Raw genomic sequence first — 24,942 nt, forward strand, 5'->3', positions numbered from 1 at the left:
GCAATTAATTTTATATGGGAAGGGTGTAATTTATCGATGCCGGCGCCGGTTATTTTCATGTTGTTTATAATATTTAGAACTTCCTGAGATGTAGTTGGAAATAAAAAGAAAGAATGTGGCAGGCGCTGCGGCACGGAATTGTCATGCGCAGGTGGCTGTAGCTGGCTGCTAAAGAAGAAATCAGCGAACGCATCAGCTATTTCTTTGGCGGTCTTGTATACCATACCCTGATATGCAATTTCTGTTGTAGCTTCGCGATTATTTGCACTGTTTAAGAAGGAGTTAACAATTTCCCATTTCTTTTTTACGTTTTTATCGCATTCCAAAATTTTCCTTTCGTACCATGTTTTTTTAGCTTTTTTCAATGTGGCAGAAAGCTGGTTAGAAAACTTTTTGTACCGGATGGCTAAATTCTTGTTAAATGGTTTCTTGTTTAATTGTAATGTGTGTCTTTCCACACGTAACAATATTTTCCAAAGTATTTACCTAAGCGGTCTGTAGTCCTTCATTACCTAATGTCTCTATGATTAGTGGTGGCATTTCTACTGAATTAAATGCATTTCTGTAACCTCTGAAAGCGACATAGATAGGTTTATTGTACACTCAGGATTTCTCGATTACCTGATTAATGACATGGACGTGACCAACTGTAGAGCATCCTTTCCTGAAGCCACTATCATTGAAAAGAAAGTCATGTAAACTCCTCGAACAATAGTGATGCTGTAAAATAAAATACACCTTACGATGAGTCCACGCGCACACACACAGGTGCGCGCACACACATATGCACAAATTTATATGTATAAACACACTGACGTGTGTCATTGGAGACACTCAAAACGTTAGCCCTACGTGTTTGTTTTACATGTGCGAAGCCAGTAACAGAAAACAGACCATGGGAAGAGCAGACGACAAAGCAAAGCGAGAGCAGGCGGTAGCCACAGTCGTCTCATGATTGGCTGCAGATGCCTGTTCTTAAATCGAGACTAATATCAGTATTAACCGAAGTGAAGTCACTCACGTCTTTCAATCGCTTCGTGTGACGTTCTTTCTATTGTTTACTTTTGTCGCCTAAGAACATCCTCGTAGGCGTTTGTGAATTCAGCGCAAGAATTGTCATCCATCCGGCGGCGGTTTTGTGAGGAAGCTTTAGCTCGTGCCCAACTCTGACGGCCTATTCAAATACATGTAACACGCAAAAACGCTTTTCTGAGATAGCGCCTGGACCATTTTTAATGAAGTTTGTTGCATTTGCGAGGGAAGGCTAAACTCTTGTGAATGTTGGAAGCCGAATTTCGATTGAAGGCATGAATATATGTTGCAAGGATTTTCAAAAATGTGAAAGTTTAAAAAAACAATATAGAAGCATGAAGTTTACAAACCTATAGCTCTGCATCAAGAACAGATATCAGAGTTCTGTAAGCGGAATCTATTAGATCGTTAAAAGCGGACCAATTCTACATGCCATTTACCATCTTACGTGATTTCGTTACGTTGTTTGCAAGGGTTCTGCAAAAGCTGTATTTCCATATTGCAATTTTTTTTAATTTATTTGTAACATATCAATTTCGTCCGCTTTAGATCTTCTATTAGAAGCAATTCACAAAATTGCGTTAGGATTTTTCATTGCTGAGTTACAAAGTTGTAAACTTGGTAGTTTCGTTTTATGAAAATTTTTGATTTTTGCAAATGTTTAATAAAAACATTGCGACCGATATAAAAAATTCAAAACAAACAGTCACTAGATTTTAGCTTTTTCTTCTAAATGCAGCAAACCTCATCAAATTTCGTGCAGCGGTTGCCGAGGAAAATGCATTCTCCTTTTACATGTACTTAGACAGGAGCACCCGAGCTAAAGCTTCCTCTTAAGGTACCCCCCGCCTGTTGTGCAGCAGACAGGTGAACGTGGCGGCATGAAAAAGCAGGCCACAGTGGCCTGGTATCGCGAAGCGAATGACGTGAAGCGTGCACGACGATTAGCGAAGTCCCTAAAACGCTTCATATCGGCAAAATCAGCGTTTGCGTCGCTCGAATTATGCTGCCTTGTCGGCTCTGCCGGTGGCGCCGAGCTGGAACTGTTTATTCGTCGCTGCTGGACGAAGGTACGAGATGTTGGTGTAGTTAGCGGTGCAAGTGCATATCGTATGGATTGTGCTGAAGGACTGAACGAACTTCGCATCGAGGCCGTGGTAATTGCCGTGCAAGTGTAAAAGCCGAATAAATACATAAAGTCACAGCGCACGTACCCGCAACTCCTCAGGCTTCAACGCTGCCTGAGAGATAGTTCTGGCTTCACATGTTTTAATTATCTCCCTGAAAAGTTGAAAAATACTCGTCGACAAAGTGGTCACGAAATGAGACAGAATATCTACAATGATATTCACTGCGTGCTTAGAAAAAAATATGCAAGCTCTTCACTGGGAAGCATTAGGAGTCGATCAACGGCGCATATATCAATAACCTTCAGCTTCCCGATGGCATTGTACTGCTCGGCAACGCTGGAATTCATTATGACAACTTATTGAGTACCTTAACCAAGAAATTGTAAAAGTAAGTTGAAGAATACTGTGCAGAAGGCACAGCTAATGTTCAATAATGTGTCCAGCAACAAATAATTACGGATCGGCAGTCAACCTCTCGAGTGTGTTAGACCTAGGTTAATTGGTCACAGGGAGCCCTCATCATGAGAAAGATATTTACAGAAGAATAAAAATGAGCAGCAGCGCATACGGCTGTTTTATCCAAACATTACTGGAAGCTGATCGTGGACTCTGAAAAAGATAGTCTACAATCGTTTCGTTCTGCCAGAACTATCAATTGGAGCGGAAGATAGGAGGTTAACAACGTAACTTGAGTACAAGTTGAGGTCGACTCAAACAGGAGATGGAACCAAAAATGTTAGGCCCAACGTCAAGAGAGCGGAAGAGAGCTGTGTGGATCAGATAGCAAACTGAAGTAGTGGTCGTTGAAATTAACAGGAGAACTTACAGCTGGGCAGGCCACGTAGTTCGTAGGGTAGATAATCGGTGTTGGTTACAGAGTTGGTTCTGGGAAAAAGAAACGCTCTATAGGACGGCCGCATATTAAGTCAGGTAATGAAATAAGGAAATTTGCAGGTATAACAGAAATTGAGCTAGAGTTGGTAAGGGGTAATTACATATCGCTGGGAGAGGCCTTCGTCCTGTAGTGGGCACAATAATGAGCTTAGTTTCTACAGAAGCTCAAAATAGCAAGCGCCGCAACCACACATGAAAAGTGCAAGCTAAAAAAGGTTGTAGTGATGCCGTAACTGCATGCAGTTTCACACAACCTGAAAAAAATAGGACGCAAACATGAGGTGGACGTAGTTTTCACAGCCCCCTGTAAGCTCGTGAGGTTGTGCTCTCTAATACGTAATCGGAGCGAAAAGTACAAATAATTCATGTGAGAAGAGACACGTAAACGCCCTAGTGAATTGCGCCATTGAGGTTTACCAGATTCCGCTCCGCTCCGGTAAAGTTTACGTTGGCTAAACGGGTCGATGTATAAGCGACCGACTAAGGGAGCACTCAGCATCTTTAAAGGCTGCTGCGGGTGGTATGCACCTACCTGTGCACATCAACGATTGCGGTTTCACTCCGCTATTTAACAAGTCTAATGACACACTGGGGAGTGAAATTACTGAGCCTGGCCAGATTTACGCACAATCTGCCACGTGTGCGCGGATAAAGAAATAACGTATCTCCTTGGGCGGTAGCTTTTTTTACAAATGTTGCATGTGATTATGAATGAGCTTCGTATCTGCGTTTTCACTTCACCCGTGCGCCTCTCCGTCCCACTAAAAACTTTCATTGAAATTCATTTCTATGTGAGCGTCTGTTCTGTCCACTTCTTCTCTTCCCGCCTGTATTTCCGCTCAACGACACTACATAAAATTACGTAGATGACATTTTACAACATCGAAAATCCGTTCGGCACTTTAGCGGACCGTTACTCTGGATCGGCAGTTCACTTCGTATTCCGAGGCCACATTGGTATGTTTACAGAACGGCGTCGTGCGCCGCTTGGATACCGCCACCCTCACCTTGGCATCGTACCATAGGTGCAGCGACTGCTCTGAACGCAGTGTCTCAAGATCGCCGACTGGAACAAATTTGGTCCGAAAGCAACTAGAAGGTTGAATCACTGTTTGCTTCGTGTAGGGTTGTGGAGTATTCTGACGGGTACTTGAGCATCGGAATCATGTTGATTGATTAGCCTTGACTTCTATGAGGCAACATTTCGGCCATGACAGACAGCGTAGTGAGGGGCTCCAGGCCCTGCTGTGACCAAATAATGATTTAATACCCGTCTCCAAAATTGATGCATACGCGCCTCTGTGCCTTTCACCTCCGTCGGAATGCGACCGCCCGAATCTTCAAAGCCCACTCTTGACTTGCTGCGAGGCATCATCGCGTTTTATCAGCTGAGGAGAAGCCAAGAAAAAAGCGATGAACGCTGATATGATGTCAGAGTGCGATAGGCGGCGAAACTTGCTGATGTAGACATTACGTACTGAAGTTTTCAGTCATAATTTGGGAGCGTCGGTAGCCACGGATTGTTTCCGTATTGATTTTTGGGGCGACTTCCATAGATATCGATAATTATGCTATGCGAAGGGAGCGCGCGTTTCGTCGTTGGTTGACGGTCAACTGGATCGTCGACCAACACCTCAGACGGCTGCCGGCGCGTGGCATGAGAACCGCACCTGCAACCGCGTGCAGCGCGATCGCATATCACACAAATGAACGTGCGGGCGCTAGGCCACTTGCCTTGAGGCTTAGAACTACATATTAGCGCGATATCGTTAAGTAGCCCGTGTCGCAGCAAATCCGCTGTTCCGCATCCGGCGTCGAATGTGGCATCGGTAAAATTGTTTTGGAACCACCAATATACAGGCTTTTTATATGATGCAAGGAATTTACTTAATTGAATTTCTCAAGCTAAAATACGTAGAAACGTCGTAAACTACGACTTGCACATAACCGACAGACATGAAAGCTCTCTGATTGTAATTTGACTATAAGAGAAAACACTTCTGTTACGCAAAAACTCAAGCCTATTCACACGCACAAAGCGGCCGCGGTGATCACAAACCGGCCGCGGCGTCCGCCATTTTGCGCGCGCTTGCGCGATGGTTGTCTTGTGTGCCACGGAGCGGTTCGCCCGGTTCCTTTCATTGACTCCAGCTGACGCTCGTCTCCACCACATCGTGGTCCACGCAACAGGCCGTGGTTCCCCCACAAAGCTCGCCTTCGTGCATAACGTTCGCGGCAAGAGTTTCCAGGTAAACATTACGGTTATACACGATCCAGTTCCCGGGAACCGTGAGAAGCAGTCAGGCATCTTTGAACGCTATCGCGTTGCACTCTTAAAGGCAAATCTTAAGCGCTTTCCAAATTTGTATGAACCTTATTTTTTGTTTTCCTAGTCTGTATCGAAATAAACCCATTTAGTTGCTTTGTAATACGGTGGTTGTGGTGAATTATATAGGTGAAATTAGCCTGACAGACATGGCCGACAATTGCTCTCCTTTTGAGCGGGACTTTCTGCGCCAAATATTTCACCATGTTATCATCAGTCCTGTCTCTCGCAGAAATGTTCGAAGAATGCGTAAGACTTTCTCTGCCATCCTTTTGGTGACAGTGCAGTGAATATAGGCGAGGGTGGTTGCGCTCGTCGGCGCTCTAGCAGGCGCCCGGAAAACGTAGCCGTCGAATAGGGGTGTTTAAGGTAGAAAGGTGGGCTAGTTGGTGGTTATTCGTATAAGGGGACATTGCACTACTGTATAAAAGCACAGGGTTCATGAAAGTGTGCATATACAAGCAGTTCGCCTGACAAAGACAGGATTCCTTAGAGAACTTGTGGCGTCCGTGGCTGGAGGCCTAAGAAAAGTGGGAAAAGCTGGTAAACAGGTGTACACGCTTGAGCGACCAGCTCACGAGCTGGCTTGGTGCGTGGCACTGTCCTATATTCACCAACTGATGCACCACCTTAAAAGAGGTGGTTGAGAAAGGCAACGCCCGAGTTGTGTTCACGGCACCGGATAAACTCGGGCAACTTTGCAAAGTTGTCACTGGCGTCACTCGCAGTAAACCACCCTGCCATTAAAACTTCAACTGCCTAATGTGGATTGCAGGACAAACGGGTTTGCAGAATTCCGCTGTCATGCGGAAGTTGGTGCATCGACCAAACTGGCCGGTGTATCAACGTTCGTCTATTGGCGCACAAGCTGCTTGTCGAGGCACCATCGGGATCAGGGCATTCGTGCCGCAAGCGCTGTGAGAATGAATGCATGCCGCCCTTTGATAAAACTGAAGTGATTACTTCTAGCCCTCCCCATTCGTAGGCAGATCGCGAAGATAGTGCAATACTGGCCCGACCCGCGGCGGACGTAAATCAGGCGTTAAGCACTCCCCATACGTGGGCCGATCCCGAAGATTGCGCAATGCCGGGTGGCGGAGGTCCATATCGACAATAAGGGGCCCCGATATATAGCCTCGCTGGTCATGGTTCTTCACAGAGTGGAAGGCCACTGAGTTTTTTTCGTTTATACTGAGCTTTACTTCCCCCTTCCCTGAGCTTCCGCATCCTTATCTCAGCTTAAGAAATTGCCTACGAACATTGCAGCTTAGTGAATTCCGCCCAAGTTCCTTTCGAGCAGTTGCAAAACGACCGTTGACTCTAACTAAATCGCACAACTTAAGATATTTCTCTTTGAGACAGGTCGAATGCAACCTTGCCAGAATATAACGTTTTCCTGCACTTGGTAGCAATTTTTTACAATTACAGTAATTCATCCACATACACTTTACTTTGCGAAAATATTCGGCGATATTCCTGCGCCTTTTCCCCCGAGATGTGATATTTCTCAAGGCCACACTTCCTTGTTCCTTAGTTCCACGAAACGGAAACAAAGTACCTCTTTTAATTATCCGAGAATAGCGGACGAACGTCTTATCACGCGTGAAAATACCGTTAAAACGAGGGTTCCGCAATTTGTTGTGACTTTCCTAATAAGGCTAGTTACTTCTAAATTTCGGAATGCTTTGAACACAAGATCCTCCTCCTCCTCCTCCTCCTCCTCCTCCTCCTCCTCCTCCTCCTCCTCATCATCATCATCATCATCATCATCATCATCATCAGCCTGGTTACGCCTACTGCAGGCCAAAGGCATCTCCCATACTTCTCCAACTACCCCGGTCATGTACTAATTGTGCCCATGTTGTCTCTGCAAAGTTAATCTCATCCGCCCACCTAACTTTCTGCCGCCCCCTGCTACGCTTTTCTTCCCTTGGAATCCAGTCCGTAGCCCTTAATGACCCTCGGTTATCTTCCCTCCTCATTACATGTCCTGCCCATGTCCATTTCTTTTTCTTGATTTCCACTAAAATGTCATTAACTCGCGTTTGTTCCCTCACCCAATGTGCTCTTTTCTTATCCCTTAACGTTACACCCATCATTCTTCTTTCCATAGCTCGTTGCGTCGTCCTCAGTGGCGTAGCCAGGGGGGAGGGGGCTTATGGGGCTTCAGCCCCCCCCCCCCCAATTTTTTCGTACTGTCTATCCACCGCCCACCAAAGCGATCCACGGTGCCAGTAATCATTCTGAATTTGGCTAGAATGTCTTTTTCACGAGCTCGAAAAGACATTTCACCACGAACATTGCGAACTCGGGCTGGATTTCGCGGCAACGCCCACGCACCGGGAGTCACATAGCGCAAGCAGCCCCATCCGAGCAGAAAGTTTCAACGGCGTTTTGATGGCGAACGGGCTCGCCGCGGCATCATGTGGAGGCCGCGAAATCTACGGAGTGCATGGATGTCCATCCCACAATTTATGGCTGCAAAGTTTTTATAAACTTTTGATGTGAAAGGTGCATTGACATTTCCAAAGCTGTGTTTTAGATCTTCAATTGCGGAACTTTGTGGGTTAATGTTCGTATAACTATTGAACGCCAAAGGTGCATTGACTTTTCTAAAGCCTTACATCGGACCATACCACGAGACAAGCCAAATAAACGCACTATCAGACAAGTTGACAAAGCCAGCAGCGAGGTTCGATGATATGAAGCGTTGTGGTGGTTCATTTGTGCCGTCCTGACACATAAAGAAATATTTTTTTTCACCTACGCCAAAGCATCCATATCAAGAAACCAAAGCCTGCCAAGGTAACTGCGTTCTTATTTATTTTTACTACTTTGACTTTTATTCGCGAGGGTACATTGAGCCTCTTCATTTTTTTTGTCCTCCCTTCCCTACTCGCGGGCTGTCAGAGCCAGCCAGAGCGCATGCGTTTTTCTTGTGTTGCTCTAACCACCTTGCGGTGCACTTCGGTGCGCATTCGCTTTCCCCTGGCCGAGTGGATCTTCGCCTGGCAGAGTTTTGGGCGCTTTCGGGCAAGCATACGAGAAAAAGAAACTATCGTCGCTCGCTGCCATCACCGTGGGGACTCGACGAATCGCACCGCGTTCGCTTGAGCGCAACCTCTCCGGAAAGTCTTGTCTCGTAATTGTAGGATACCGAGCACTATGCGTATGGTTCTCGGTCGACCAAGCGTCTCACGTGTTTTTCGATATTCCTTCGTTAGCCACATTAGGTGCCCAAAGTAGGCATTTGATTGTGCGCAACAAGCTTTGCGCTTTTTCATTTCGGTGCCCCGGCCGCACAAAAGAATAAAAAAAGAGATTCTTCTGGCGCAGCGAATTGTCGCATGGTGAAAGTTCGATTTTGTTACTTCTTATGCGGACAGGAATGGGCCACGGGACGCTTCAGTTACCGAGTACTCTTATTATATAGTACTGCGACAGCAATTATATGGACACTCCAGGCCCATTCCTGGCATCGCCGTCGCCCTCATGTTTTAGTCCAAGGGCGATAACATCGCGACCGCGCGCCGCATACTGTATGTGCGAGTGAAAGCTTAGGGAGGGGGGTGGGGGGGCTGGAAAGGGTGAGACGACAATGGTGGCTCAGTCTTGTGTGCGCAAAGGAGAAAAGCGGGGAGGAAGCGTGCCACCTTCCATCGCGCGCGATACGTCGAGGGGAGTGGATGGAATGTGGGCGGGATCTAGGATTCCGTGGATCTCTGATTGCGCAACATGTTCATTTGCCTTGTTTGACGCATTATATAGAGTGACTTTTTTAGATATGTAGATTTATTGGAGACTTATACGTATATTTAAATATCTCGTTGCGAGGTTTTGTGTATGCGTGCAGTGAACTTTTTTCCAGTGACACTTTTTGGCCTTTTATCAAGCTGTATCTTCGCATTTGTATATTTCATTGCATCTTCGCATTTCTGATGTACGAAGGCGAGTAAAATGAAAGTGATCCAACCAGCCCCGCGCAATAATGGTTCGGTTCATTGTCTGCGAGGCATGCACATAGCACAGAGGCATCTCTCATTTACAAGTGACACGCAGGTGTGGGGATAAATTTTTTTAATGCTCTCATACACCGGGGTGAAGATGGTTGCGTGACGTCATGGACGCTCCAGAAGTTGAGCAGCGTGGTGGCCTGAGGTTTTTGACAGCTGAATATATTTCTCGAAAGAAATTAGTCGCCGTATGGCTGCCGTGTACGTTGAACACTGCATTTCATTGGCCACTGTGGAGCGTTTGAGCAAACGGTTTAGAGAACGACGTGAAACTTGCAAAGATGATCCAAGGCCGGGTCAAAGCCATCGTACTCACTCCTAACAAAATTGCAAAGCTTGATGAGCTGATGATGCAAGAAGGGAGGATAAGCATCGATGAACTGGGAGAGCGTGTAAACATCAGTCATGGTTTGGTTCACGCCATAATTCATGAACATTTCGTTTATCGGCTTTTGTGTGCGAAATGGTTGCCGAAGATTTTTGAACTACCGCTAGAAGACAGAGAAGTTCAGCGCTACCTTGACTCATCTGATCCGGTATCACAATAAGGGTGACGACTTTTTGTCTCCATCTGTGATCGGGTTGGAGCCATGGCGCCACTTCTAAGCACCTAAAACACGACGGCAAAGCTTACAGCGGAAACATTCGAATTCACCACCCCCAAGAAAGGAAAGGCCGTCATTTCCGCCGGAAAGGTGTTGTTGACTTTTCTTTCTCGATCGTCAGGGGCCATTATGGATAGAATTTGCTAAATGTTGAGGGGTTAACAATTCTTTTCGCTATTGTGGAACGCCAGATCGGCTGCTTGTAACAATCATGAACAAACTACGTGGAAAATTGACGAACGGGGTCATCTTGTTCCACGACAATGCAGTCCCCACGTCAGTGATGTGGTTAATACAAAACTGGCAATGTTCAAGTGGGAAACGCTGTAACATTCACCATACAGCTCAGACCTGTCGCCTTGCGACTTCCACATTTTTGGGCAACCGAAAAAAAAAACAGCTCAAGGGAACCGGGTTCGTGTCGGACGATGACATGAAAGAGTCAGTTGCAGACTTTTTGAAGCAGCAACCCAAGGAGTTTAATGAGACTGGAATCGCCCGACCTCGTCAAACAACGGGACAAATGTCTAAATAATCATGAAGACTGCTTTTAAATAAAGTACCCCGTTTGTCGTATATTCGCAGTGGCTGACTTTCATTTGACTCGCCCTCGTAGATTTTGCAGAACTTCGGCTTTTTATACGTGCTCTCTGTTGCGGCTATAATTTTAGTGCAATTACTCAGGATACACGACCGGTGACAGCTGCTCCTGCGTAATACATTGGAACAAACGACAGTGTCATTGACATTTTTCACTGGCCGTTGCATATGTACAAGCATCTAAACAAGGCTATTGAACGACAATGTTTCAGTACAATATTGGTCCTCAGCTTGCTAATTTCTTGGCGTTTACATTTTTCATAGCAGCGACATGCAGTGCTTTGCTGGTTTCGAACTGACATAGTTCTAAAGTTCATGTGATATTTTCTTTACTTAATAAATAGAGAAAAAAAAACATGGAAGCATCAACACCAGTTATTTTGGGCACAGCCTATGGCACAAACAAGCACATTCTTTTATAAAAAAAAATACATATTTTACTTGTTTTGACGGTGCGTAGCGTTCAAGAATTCATTTGCAGCATCTTTAGCAATGGCGATGCTGTTATTAGACATGTATTTGATCCCCGGACAAATTGTTTAAGAGGAAGCTTTAGCTCGCGCCGAACTCTAACGCGGCCTATTCAAATACATGGAAAACGCAGAAACGCTTTTCCGGGGTAACCCCAGGATTACCTTTAGTGACATTTGTTGCATTTGAGAGAGAAGGTAAATTCTAGTGTCGGTTGGACGCGGAATGTCGGTTTAGGGAATTTCGATTTTGAAAAACTCGAAAGTGCAAAAAAAAAATAGAACCACGACCTGTATTTATTCATTTATTTATTTATTCAATATACCTTACAGGCCCGAAGAATGGGCATTGGGTAAGGGAAAAAAATTTTACACGGTATAAAGAGCAAACAATTATACAAAATTATGCAATTGTACAATGCTTTGTGAATAATAATACAACGAAGAGTCAAGTTTACACAAACTCAAAAATTCTAAGATACAAGTAAAAAAACCATACAGGAAGCAACGCAGACAAGAAGTTTTTTTTTTAAAATTAAGAAATGAATGTATATGCCGTGATGGAATTTATCGTTGTTAGACTCAGCTACCAGGATATCGGGAAGGTCGTTCCACAAGCGGATGACACGTGGAAGCGCAGATGAGTTAAAAGCGTCTGTTTTGCCGTAGATGCGCGTGAAAGACAGATGATTATGCAATCTTGGTGAGGCGAATGGAGAAACTTGCAGAGCTATTGGTGATGGCCTCGGTCCGTGAACGTACCTGTGAAACAGCAGTATAAGTGCTGCATCACGACGAGTGTTCAAAAAAAGAATTGATAGACTGTTTCTAATTTGCGTTATACTTTCGTTCCAGTTGTAATTTTGTAAAATGAATCGAGTGGTTCTATTTTGAACTGATTCTAGCATAGTGGTTAAATAAATGTAATGAGGGAACCATATTGAAGCAGCAAATTAAAGTTTAGGGCGAACTAATGTAAGAAAGGCTAATTTGCGGACATGTGTCGGCGTCTTACTGAGGTTCCGGCGTAAGTATCCCAAGGATCGGGAGGCATTTCCGCAGATGTTGATATGTGTAGTCCAGGAAAGGTTTGTTGTCAGGGTTACGCCTAGGTATTGAAAAGAAGCAACTAGAGACACAGGATTGTTATTATTATGATATGAGAAGTCGGAAAGGAAATGTTTGCGAGTGAAAGACATTACTTTACATTTATCTGGATTAAGCAACATTAGCCGGGTGCTACACCAACTGTTAATAAAGTCAAGATCATTTTGAATTTTTACGTGGTCATCCGTACTAGCAATTTCTCGGTAAACTATACAAACGTCAGCAAAGATCCGCATATGAGAAGAAATGTTATTCGGTAAGTCGTTAATATAAATCAGGAAAAGTAGTGCACCGAGGACACTGCCCTGTGGCACACCAGAGGAAACGTATGAAAGCGGGGAGAGAGAGAGAGAGAGAGAAAGAAAGCTTTATTTGAAGTTGTGAGTTATCAGTAGAGGTAGGAGCGTCCCTTATTCCAGTTCAGGAAAAATGATTAACCACGGTGAACTGCTGCCGATTGGTAAGAAAGTTCGGAATCCAAGATAGCGTTAGTGAATCCAAGGACAACGAACACAGATTAAAAATTAGTCGGCAGTGAGCTACGCGATCAAAGGCTTTTGAAAAATCTAAAAACATGCAGTCAGTTTCCAGGTTTTTGTCCAGATTAAAATGTAATTCATCATGAACTCAAATAGTTGCGTGTCGCATGATAAACCCATTCTAAATCCATGTTGGTTTGTGAAGAAAAAGTTGTTTTTCTCTAAATGATTGTAAATATGGGAGGTGATTATATGCTCTAGCGTCTTACAGCACATGGAAGTGAACTGGGTCTGTAGTTTAGTGGTGAATTTCTATTGCCAGATTTAAAGATGGGAATGACCTTCGCGATTTTCCATTCTTGGGGAAGCATACCTGTCGATAGCGATTGTCGGAATATATGCGATAATATTTTACTCGAGACTGATATCGTGTTTTTTTTGTATCTTTGAGTTTATGTCGTCAACGCCTGTTGATGTGGACACTTTCAGATTATTTATAATGGATGCGATGCCATCGATAGTAATGTCGATGGGCTGTAAAAAAGGGTACTCGACATCAGCTAACTCAGGCACGTTTGAGTCGTCTTGTATGGTGTATACTGATGAACAGAATGAATTCACAGCGTTTGGACTGTCATGGTCGGGAAAGGGAATTTGGTCGTTATCGTGCAAAATGATGTTGCTGTACTGTCGCTCCGGACACACTGATTCCCAAAATTTTATAGTGTTAGTTGTGAGCAGGGATGGCAAATCGTGCGAAACGTACTTATCTCGGGCAGCGCGTACTCTAGAGCAGTAGCTTTTCAAGAAGTCGGTGTATATTTTTCGTGATATTGGAGTGGACGCGCGTTCTGTGGCCGCGTACAATCGTTTCTTTCTATTTCTAAGTTTGTTAGGAGGCTTAGTGAACCACGGGTTACGTTTATCATTTGTTATTTTAATTAACGGAACATGTTGACTAACGAGTGTTATTAGCATGTTTTTGAACAAATCCCAGTTATCTTGAACTGTTCGGTTACTGAAACAAGGAAATAATACACTAACAAGAAATGTTTCAAGTTTAGCGTTAATAACACTGTAATTTCCTCTGTTATAGTCACGAATTATCTTAGTTGTCGCACCAGAAAAACTGCACATGTGCTTGGGCGACACATGGACGATATATGTGCCTGCTCTGCAGCAAGCACATATATCGCTGCTCAGTAAACGGCATCTATTATAACAGTGAAATCGGACAAACTTGGTGTGTCATTTCGTGTCTTACGTCACTTCATTACGTTGTGTACAAGGATTCTGCGAAAGCCGTATTTCCATAATGCTAAATTTCTTGAGATTCATGTGTGACGTAGCAATTCTGTCCGCTGTAGATGCACTATTAGGTGCAATTCACGGAATTGTGATATCATTTTTCATTGCTGAATTACAGAGTTTGTATATTGATGGTTTCGTTTTCTGAAAATTTGCAATTTTGGTAAATTTGTAATAAAGAATAGACTACGTAAATGAAAAATTCGAAACCAGCAGTCACTACAATTTAAGTTTTTTTTTTAAATGCAAGAAACCTCGTCAAATTTGGTGCATTCGTTGCCGAGAAAAACGTATTCTGCTTCTACATGTATTTAGATACAAGCACTCGAGCTAAAGCTTCCTCTCATGGAGGAGACCGAGCCGACATGTGAGACGCCATGTGGATTGCAGGTATCGGGAAGCGTTGCTAATAACGGCAGCGTGACATTTGGAAACAGATTTTTCAGAAAGTCTTGCCAAAAACTGTACAAGATCCACGCACGTAACGTTCGCATTGATTTTACCTAAAGAACAAATAATTGGGTTTTTCATGCCAAAGCCAGTATCTGATTATCAGGCATGCCGTGGTGGGGTACTCCGTAAATTTGGTCCACCGGGGTTTCGTTAATGTGCACCTAAATCTAAGTACACGGGTGTTTTCACATTTCGTCCTCATAAAACGGCGGCGCCGTGTCCGGGGTTCGATTCCGTGACGTCGTGCTTAGCAGCCCATAACCATAGTCACCTAGTAGCCACAGGGGGTGATTTTACCTATTAGTGTGCGCATTACTGCTAATAACTTGGTGCTACTTGTAACCAACGACTGTAATTATATGTAATTAAATGTTCTATGGAGCTTTTGATTACACAAATAATTGCAGAAAGTGTAATTAAGCGACACACCATCCATTTTCCTGTCATTAACCTCAACATTTCCTACATTTTCGGCGAACGTAACTATTGTGTAGCATAAGGTTACGACGAGATACGGGAAGTAAGCGTAAATATTTCCCATACCACTTTAGAGCACATCTTTAGGGAACGTTTTATAAAATTATTGCATTTAATCCACGAGCATTTAACTTGGCACACTTGTCGGACAGAGTTTTTTCTACATCATCGCTGAATATGGTTTTTGGGGCACTTTGTAGTTCTGTTTTAGACAGCAGCTCTTAGGTTCCCGTTGCAGCGGCGAGTGTCAGCGTCCCTCGTAACCGTGTGAACAAGCACCGCGATCGATGAAAGAGCGAACGCGGAGGGCAGCGTCGGATGAAAGACGGAGATAGCGAAGAGAGCGGGGCGAGGAAATCGGAAAAGGAGGATGCAGCTCAGCCATGAGGCGGAAAGCCGAGGTGGAGGGTATGGCGAAAGCAGGAGAAGAAAAGCGTTTTACCGCGTAAGACTGGCTGTGTGCCGATGATGGCTGCGAGATGGTGCCAAAGCAGTGCGCGTTAGTCATACGGAAACAAAAAGCTCCAGGAGCGGTGGTCTTCCTTGGGCGGCGGCTGTGAGCCGCGCCCACGCCTCACCCACGCGTTGCCTCTCGCGATCTGCCGAATAGCGAGGCAGTCGCGCCGCACTTCGCTTCGTTTTGCAGCGTGACGTACGGGACACATTATATATGACGTACGCGACAGCTGATATATCGCGAAAGAAAAACACGTATAGAGCAGTACTCAAATTTCGCAATAGGAAGCACCGTAACCATCGGTGATTTTTTTATGCAATGCCCAATAAAAGTGTTCATTACCATACTTATGTTTGCATGAGTGCATGGATCGACACTTTTAAGACCCAAATAAAGAATTCCTTTTTGATATCCCGACGGGCATCTTGTGCGCACAGGTCATTGTGCACCCGAAGTTCAGGTCAGCGCAGATACGCAACGTGGCCGTCCTCAAGCTGCGGGAAGAAGTGGCCACCACACCGACCATTGGACGCGTGGTGCTGGCCGAGCCCGAGGAGGGCTCTGTGGGCGCCAGTGCTTGCGTGATCAGCGGATGGGGAAAGAACCTCAAACGTACGTTTTAACATCTTTCTTTCTACTGTACCTTCGGAATTGCCACTAGGCGTTCGTTGTTATTGATGACCAAGTATACTACTGTAGGTAATGTGTTGTCACAACAGTGCACTGATGTACAATGGGAAATGCCATGAAGTTACTGTAGGATCTTAATGCGAATAGCCATTTTTCGCTTACCTAAGTTACACAGGGTCTATCTACGCAGATTTACAATGAAACAAAAATCGCTTAGAGTAACAGAAGAAAGGGAAAGGCAGGGGTGTTAACTAGATGAGGGAATATCCAACTTTTGGAAAGCGAGGACGATTGTGCGCGTGTTTGCCTTAAAAACTGTGTTAGTGCCCTCATCATCTTCAGCTGCAATGGCTTGTAAAGTCGACATTTGAAAATTATTTACTCTCTGAATGGTCCTTTATGAAAGTGCGCTTTCAGATTGGGAGCATAATTGTGGTGTAATTTGTAATTTGTGACGAGAACAGTTACACAGAACGTGCTGATGATTCACCTCGCTACGACAGGCATCTCCACAAGTTGTCTGCATATTACATTCGGATAGCAGAACACTTCGTAAAAGCCACTCCTAGCCATATTCGAGAAAGCAAGGTCGCTTCGCGTTGCCAGAGTTTAGCTGGGATGCGCACACTAGCAGAAAAGTCCACCTTGCGCTGCGGGTTGCCTGGAAATCTAGGGGCATTCCAGATAAAGAACGGGAAATCTCGCGCGTGCATTCGAAGTTTTATCGCGGCATCTGTCATTGTTGGTGATATGGTCTCTTTTTCGGTATCTTTGAAAAGCCAACTGAGCAGCGTCATCGACGTGTTCGTTATGTGTGATGCCGTAGTGACTTGGAAGCCACTTAATAATGACGTAGTTTCCTTCCACGGCGAATGTGTGGATTAGTTGTCTAATCTTCAATACAAGTAGTTCACATGGTCCGCGCCGCACGTCATCGAATAATGAACATCTGTGAAGGTACCGAGGGCTGACGCGATGAAGTCCAGGGACAAAAGCTGCAGATTCTACAGCCGTCAATGTCGTTTCGTAACACGTTTTGACACTGATGCTGGTAGCTCTCGTTGATTTGAAAAGCATAACAGCGCTAACACATGGAACCAAAAAATAACAAGGACAAGACGCAAGCGCCGACTGTTAACTCAAATCAAAATTCAAATCAAGTATGCACGAACTCGCCCAGAAAGAAGTTTTTTTGAATCACTCGTTGGCAAAACCACGGCTCTGGACGAACACTGAATAGTTGCTGATCCATCAGCGTAAACATGACAGTGCTCGGCTTCCCTCTCGTGCAAAACGAGAATAGATGGTTATTTGAAAGTGGGAGATGACTGCTCAGGTTTTTTTCTGATTGTCGGTACAGTGACGTGCTCTCTAGGCTGATACAAATATCATTAAGGAATAATGGCTGTGTGCCCGAGGTGAAGCCTAATCGAAGGCTGGTGTTGTGATCAGAAATCGCATCACAAAATGACGTCTGTGGTGTTTCTGAGGATGTAGTACACGGCTCATCCATTGACAGGACCTGATGGGAGTCATCGCCACCAGACTAAGTCAGCTAATGCATGAAGCGTTTCCGCTGTGGCATTCGAGTGTCTCAGTAGATTGCTTGAATGCTAATCGCATTAACATGCACATTCATCGTTAGATGGGTTCTCCCACAATGTGCATTGCTTCCTCTGTGCAGGCGGCTCTCTGTCTTCGGTGCTTACGAAGGCCAACGTTAGCATCGTGGAGAAAGCGCCCTGCCAAGATGCGCTCAGGAAGACCAAGCTGGGCCCATCGTTCAAGCTCGACGAAGGCTCTATGTGCGTCGCCGGAGAGGGTGGAGCGGCTGCCTGCCAGGTTTGCACATTCCTGACTTTCAATGGTTCCTGACTTTCAAGATGCAGCGGTGGTTCAAGATGCAGCAGCGGATGCAGGGTGGCCAATCCTGCTCACCAGAGGAGGATTGGCCACCCTGGTGCAGTACTTGGCCACAACCTCCTATATGAACAACACAATCAAACCCCGGCCCTCAGTCCCCAGCAGCTGCAAAGCAACTGACCACGGCGGCGGTCAGACCTGCGACGCTGCAGAGGGTGCTAAGAATCACTGGCTCCGGACAGGCCGCCATTGGAATATGAACCTGGCAACGTTTAACGCTAGAACGTTATCTAGTGAGGCGAGTCTAGCAGCGCTATTGGATGAATTAGAGAGCAGTAAATGGGATATAATAGGGCTCAGTGAAGTTAGGAGGCCAAAAGAAGCATATACTGTGCTAAAAAGCGGGCACGTCCTGTGCTACCGGGGCTTAGCAGAGAGAAGAGAACTACGCGTCGGCTTCCTGATTAATAAGAATATAGCTGGTAACATACAGGAATTCTATAGCATTAACGAGAGGGTTGCAGGTCTTGTTGTGAAACTTAATAAGAGCTAAAAAATGAAGATTGTACAGGTCTGCGCCTCTACATCCCGTCATGATGACCAGGAAGTCGAAAGCTTCTATGAAGACGTGCAATCGGCGATGGGTAGAGTGAAAACTAAATACACTATACTAATGGGTGACTTTAATGCCAAGGCAAGCAAAAAGCAGGCTGGAGACAAGGCAGTGGGGGCACTAGGAATATCAGGGGGGAGTTATTAGTAGAGTTTGCGGAAGAGAATAATATGATGATAATGAATACCTTCTTCCGCAAGTGGGATAGCCGAAAGTGGACGTGGAGGGGCCCGAACGGCGAGACTAGAAATGAAATAGACTTCATACTCTGCGCTAACCCTGGCATCATAAAAGATGTGGACGTGTTCGGCAAGGTGCACTGCAGTGACCACAGGATGGTAAGAACTCGAATTAGCCTAGACCTGAGAAGGGAACGGAAGAAGCTGGTACATAAGAAGCCGATCAATGAGTTAGCGGTAAGAGGGAAAATAGAGGAAATCCAAATCAAGCTACAGAACCGGTATTCGGCTTTAACTCAGGAAGAGCACCTTAGTGTTGAAGCAATGAATGACAATCTTGTGGACATCATTAAGGAGTGTGCAATGGAAGTCGGTGGTAACTCCATTAGGCAGGATACCAGTAAACCATCCCAGGAGGCGAAAGATCGGATAAAGAAACGCCAATGTATGAAAGCCTCTAACCGTACAGCTAGAATAGAACTGGCAGAACTTTCGAAGTTCATCAACAAGCGTAAGACAGCTGACATAAGGAAGTATAATATGGATAGAATTGAACATGCTCTCAGGAACGGCGGAAGCCTAAAAACAGTGAAGAAGAAACTAGGAATTGGCAAGAATCAGATGTATGCGTTAAGAGACAAAACCGGCAATATCATTACTAATATGGATGAGATAGTAAAAGTGGCTGAGGAGTTTTATAGAGATTTATACAATACCAGTGGCACCCACGAGGATAATAGAAGAAAAATAGTCTAGAGGAATTCGAAATCCCACAGGTAATGCCGGAAGAAGTAAAGAAAGCATTGGGAGATATGCAAAGGCGGAAGGCAGCTGGGGAGGACCAGGTAACAGCAGATTTGTTGAAGGATGGTGGCCAGATTGTTCTAGAAAACCTTGCCACCCTGTAGACACAATACCTCATGACTTCGAGCGTACCGGAATCTTGGAAGAACGCTAACATAATCCTCATCCATAAGAAAGGGGACGCCAAAGACTTGAAAAATTATAGACTGATCAGCTTACTGTCTCTTACCTACGAAGTATTTAATTTACTATGGTAATGGCAAACAGAATCAGGAACAGCTTAGACTTCTGTCAACCAAAGGACCAATGAAGATTTCAGAAAGGCTACACAACCATACATCACATTCAAACTATCAATCAGGTGATAGAGAAATGTGCGGAATATAACCAACCCTTATATATAGCTTTCATTGATTACGAGAAAGCATTTGATTCTGTTGAAACCTCAGCAGTCATGGAGGCATTACGGAATGAGGGTGTGGACGAGCCGTATGTAAAAATACTGAAGGATATCCATAGCGGCTCCACAGCTACCGTAGTCCTCCATAAAGAAAGCAACAAAATCCCAATAAAGAAAGGCGTCAGGCTGGGAGATACGATCTCTCCAATGCTATTCACAGCGTTTTTACAGGAGGCATTCAGATACCTGCATTGGGACGAATTGGGGATAAGAGTTAATGGAGAATACCTTAGTAACTTGCCATTCGCTAATGATATTACCTTCCGTAGTAACTCAGGGGACCAAGCAGAAGAGGCAAAGCAGAAGAGTCGGTCTAAAAGTTAATCTGCAGAAAACTAAAGTAATGTTTAACAGTCTTGGAAGAGAAGAGCAGTTTATAATAGGCAGCGAGGCAGTGGAAGTCGTAAGGGAATACATCTACTTAGGGCAGGTAGTGACTGCGGATCCGGATCATGAGACAGAAATAATCAGAAGAATAAGAATGTGCTGGGGTGCGTTTGGCAGGCATTCTCAGATCATGAACAGCCGGTTGCCATTATCCCTCAAGAGAAATGTGTATAATAGCTGTGTCTTACCAGTACTCACCTACGGGGCAGAAACCTGGAGGCTTACGGAAAGGGTTCTACTCAAATTGAGGACGACGCAACGAGCTATGGAAAGAAGAATGATGAGTGCAACGTTAAACGATAAGAAACGAGCAGATTCGGTGTGGGAACAAAGGCGTGTTTATGACGTCTTAGTTAAAATCAAGAAAAAGAAATGGGCATAGGCAGGACATGTAATGAGGAGGGAAGATAACCGATGGTCATTAAGGGTTGCGGACTGGATTCGAAGGGAAGGGAAGCGTAGCACGGGACGGCAGAAAGTTAGGTGGGCGGATGAGATTAGGAAGTTTGCAGGGACGGCATGGCCACAATTAGTACATGACCGGGGTTGTTGGAGAAATATGGGAGAGGCCTTTGCCCTGCAGTGGGCGTAACGAGGCTGATGATGATGATGATGACTTTCAAGCATGCAAAAATCACTGTCATGTAGGCAGAAACTTGCCGAGTTGTCACAAAAAGAAACCTGCAGCAGAGGGTCACTACTTTAGTTGTGTGACGTTACATGCGGAGAAACGAAATTAATTATTGAAGTGTCATTTGTTTTAAAATAAGGTACGTGGATGAAAAACCGCATGCAGGCTTGTCGGGATGAAAAAATGCAAAGGTGCTTCTGAAAAAACAATGCAGTGGGTAGTCTAGTGGTATACGTTGTTCTCTTTTATGAAATGAGTTATTCCCACATATTTCTGCGCATTACTGGTTTCATCACTACGTATTCTTGTTTTGATAGCAATTATACGGACACTTTCGGTGCATTTCTTCGGTCGTCGTTGCCGTGGCCGCGACGTTCGGTATAAAGGTTGATGACGCTGACGCCGTCGCCGCATGCTACGTGTGCGAGTGAAAGCGTACAAGGCTGAGCCGACTATCGCGGCTCAATCTCGCATGCGCGAAGCCCGCCGTCTTTCGTCGCGCGCAAGGAACCCGGGAGAAGGGAGGAGAGGTGATTGCACTCTGTCACGAACTGCATGTGGTGCGTGGTGGCGAGAATTTTATCATGAAAGCGAACTGATTTCGACTGCAGTACGGTAGCTAGCTGGGCCGAGTCCTTACATCTGCATTACTATTACTTACAGCGCTGCTCGCGTTTCGTGTCCCTTCTTTGTCCGTGTTTTTAGTGCGCGCTGTAAGTTATAATGATCTGCTTTGGGAGCAGAGTCTGGGTGTGCCGATGGCTCGTAGCTTCGCGTGTGCCGTGTTCTAGCCGCTCAGTGTGCGTTGAAGGGATAAGCTGCACGAAGGTCACTTGCCTCGCTGCGGCTGCAGCGCTTCCTCACGCCACTGTTTCGGCAGCGAGTGTTCGCGGTTATCAAGTGTAATGAGTTCATGTTTACCTGTGCGCGTTGTCACCGTGCATAGTAATTTATTGACTAAGGGAGTGTTTACAGGTTTATAGAGCTGATAAAGCTACTACGCCCACTTATTATGGCTGTCGACTAATTTGCTATCGCAATCGATGCTTCGGCTTTCGTTCGACACTGTAACTTTTTGTAAAGGTCTTCGAGATTGAGATAGCCGTATTATTTTTATTATGGTCTTGAAGCACAATTTGTTTGTATCGCTTTTGCTTTCCCTCCGTGCACTCGAGCGATCGCTCATGCGACGCAAGTTTCATGGTCATGCAGTACACGTTGGTCGCCCTCGATGATGCCTTCTACGTCTGCAGGTGTTTCCTGCGAAGCAACTGACCACGGCGGCGGTCAAACCTGCTACGCAGCAGAGGGTGCTAAGAATCTCTGGGTCCGGACAGGCCGCCATTGGAATCTGAACCTGGCTGCGCTTAACGCTAGGACGTTATCTAGTGAGGCGTGTCTAGCAGTGTTATTGGAAGAATTAGAGGGCAGCAAATGGGGTATAATAGGGCTCAGTGAAGTTAGGAGGACAAAAGACGCATATACAGTACTTAAAAGCGGGCACGCCCTGTGCTTCCGGGGCTTAGCGGAGAGACGAAAACTAGGAGTCAGATTCGTGATTCATAAGGATATAGATGGCAACAAACACGAATCCTATAGCATTAAGGAGAGGGTGGAAGGTTTTGTTGCGAAACTTCGTAAGAGGTAAAAATTGAAGGTCGTACACGCCTACGCCTCTACATCCCGTCATGACGACCAGGAAGTCGGAAGCTTCTACGAAGACGTATAATCGGTGATGGTAGAGTGAAAACAAAATACACTATACTGATGGGCGACTTCAGTGCCAGGGTAGGCAAGGAGCAGGCTGGAGACAACTCAGTGGGGGAATATGGCATAGGCTCTAGGAATAGCCATGGAGAGTTATTAGTAGTGTTTGCAGAAAAGAATAATATGCGGGTAATGAATACTTTCTTCCGCAAGCGGGATAGCCGAAAGTGCGCGTGGAGGAGCCCGAATGGCGAGACTAGAAATGAAATAGACTTCATACTCTGCGCTAACCCTGGTATCATACAAGATGTGGACGTGTTCGGCAAGGTGCGCTGCGGCGACCACAGGATGGTAAGAACTCGGATTAGCCTAGAATTTAGGAGGGAACGGAAGAAACTGGTGCATAAGAAGCCGATCAATTAGTTAGCTGTAAGAGGGAAAATAGAGAAATTCCGGATCAAGCTACAAGACAGGTATTCGGCTTTAACTCAGGAAGAGGACCTTAGTGTTTAAGCAATGAACGACAATTGTATGGGCATCATTAAGGAGTGTGCAGCAGAAGTCGGTAGTAACTTCCTTAGACAGGATACCTGTAAGCTATCGCAGGAGACGAAATATCTGAATAACAAACGCCCATATATGAGAAGATAGAATAGAACTGGCAGAACTTTCAAAGTTATTCAAGAAGCGTAAGACAGCTGACATAAGGAAATATAATATCAATAGCATTGAACATGCTCTCAGCAACGGAGGAAGCCTAAAAGCAGTGAAGAAGAAACTAGAAATAGGTAAGAATGAGATGTATGCGTTAATAGGCAAAGCCGCCAATATCACTACTAATATGGGTGAGATAGTTCAAGTGGCTGAAGAGTTATATAGATGTTTATACAGTACCAGTGGCACCCACAACGATAATAGAAGCAAAAATAATCTAGACGAATTTGAAATCCCACAAGTAACGCCGGAAGAAGTAAAGAAAGCCTTGGGAGCTATGCAAAGCGGGAAGACAGCTGGGGAGGATCAGGTAACAGCATATTTGTAGAAAGATGGTGGGCTGATCGTTATAGAAAAACTCGCCACCCAGTATACGCAATGCGTTATGACTTCTAACGTACCGAAATCTTGGAAGAACGCCAATATAATCCTAATCCATAAGAAAGGGGACGCCAAGGACTTGAAAAATTATAGACCGATCAGCTTACTGTCCGTTGTCTACAAAGTATTTACTAAGGTAATCGCAAACAGAATCAGGAACACCTTAGGCTTCTGTCAACCAAAGGACCAGGCAGCATTTCGCAAAGGCTGCTCAGCAATCGAACATATTCACACTATCAATCAGGTTATAGAGAAATGTGCGGAATATACCCAACCCTTATCATATAGCTTTTATTGATTACGACAAAGCGTTTAATTCAGTCGACACCTCAGCAGTCACGGAGGCATTAGGAATCATAGCGTAGACGAGCCGTATGTAAAAATACTGAAAGAGAACAGCGGCTCCATTGCCACCATAGTCCTCCATAAAGAAAGCAACAAACTCCCAATTAAGAAATGCGTCAGGCAGGGAGATACGATCTCTCCAATGCTATTCACAGCGTGTGTACAGGAGGTATTCAGAGACCTGAATTGGGAAGAATTGGGGATAACAGGTAATGAAGAATGCCTTAGTACCTTGCGATTCGCTGATGATATTGCCTTGCTTAGTAACTCTGGGGACCAATTGCAATGCATGGTCACTAACCTGAAGAGGCAAAGCAGAAGGATGGGTCCAAAAATAATCTGCAGAAAACTAAAGTACTGTTTAATAGTCTCGGAACGGAACAGCAGTTTACCGTAGGTAGCGAGGCACTAGAAGTGGTAAGGGAACACATCTACTTAGGGCAGGTGGTGACCACGGATCCAGATCATGAGACTGAAATAATCAGAATAACAATGGGCTGGGGTGCATTTGGCAGGTATTCTCAGATCGTGAATAGCTGGTTGTCCTTATCCCTTAAGAGAAATATGCATAACAGGTGTGTCTAACCAGAACTCACGTACGGGGCAGAAACCTGGAGGCTTACGAAAGGGGTTCTACTTAAATTCGGGATGGCGCTACCAGATATGGAAAGAAGAATGATGAGTGTAAGGTTAAGGGATATGAAAAGAGCGGATTGGGTGAGGGAACAAACGCGAGTTAATGACATCGTAGTTGAAATCAAGAAAAAGAAATGAGCATGCGTAGTACATGTAATGAGGAGGGAACATCACCGATGGGTATTAAGGGTTACGCGTTGGATTCAATGGAAGAGAAGTGTAGCAGGGGGCGGCAGAAAGA

The 24,942-nt window shown here is 45.0% G+C and overlaps 1 protein-coding gene across 1 annotated transcript in view; it reads left to right on the forward strand.

Moving 5' to 3' along the window:
- LOC135910451 (inactive CLIP domain-containing serine protease A3-like) overlaps positions 1-24,942 on the forward strand; it is a 122,007-nt gene that overhangs the window by 93,960 nt on the left and 3,105 nt on the right. Inside the window, exons 6-7 of the mRNA XM_065442488.2 lie at positions 15,789-15,963; positions 17,666-17,823. Of these exons, the coding sequence (XP_065298560.1) occupies positions 15,789-15,963; positions 17,666-17,823 (333 nt within the window). The remainder of the gene's footprint in view (positions 1-15,788; positions 15,964-17,665; positions 17,824-24,942) is intronic.

Source organism: Dermacentor albipictus, chromosome 8 (genome assembly GCF_038994185.2).
Source record: "Dermacentor albipictus isolate Rhodes 1998 colony chromosome 8, USDA_Dalb.pri_finalv2, whole genome shotgun sequence".
NCBI lineage: Eukaryota > Metazoa > Arthropoda > Arachnida > Ixodida > Ixodidae > Dermacentor > Dermacentor albipictus.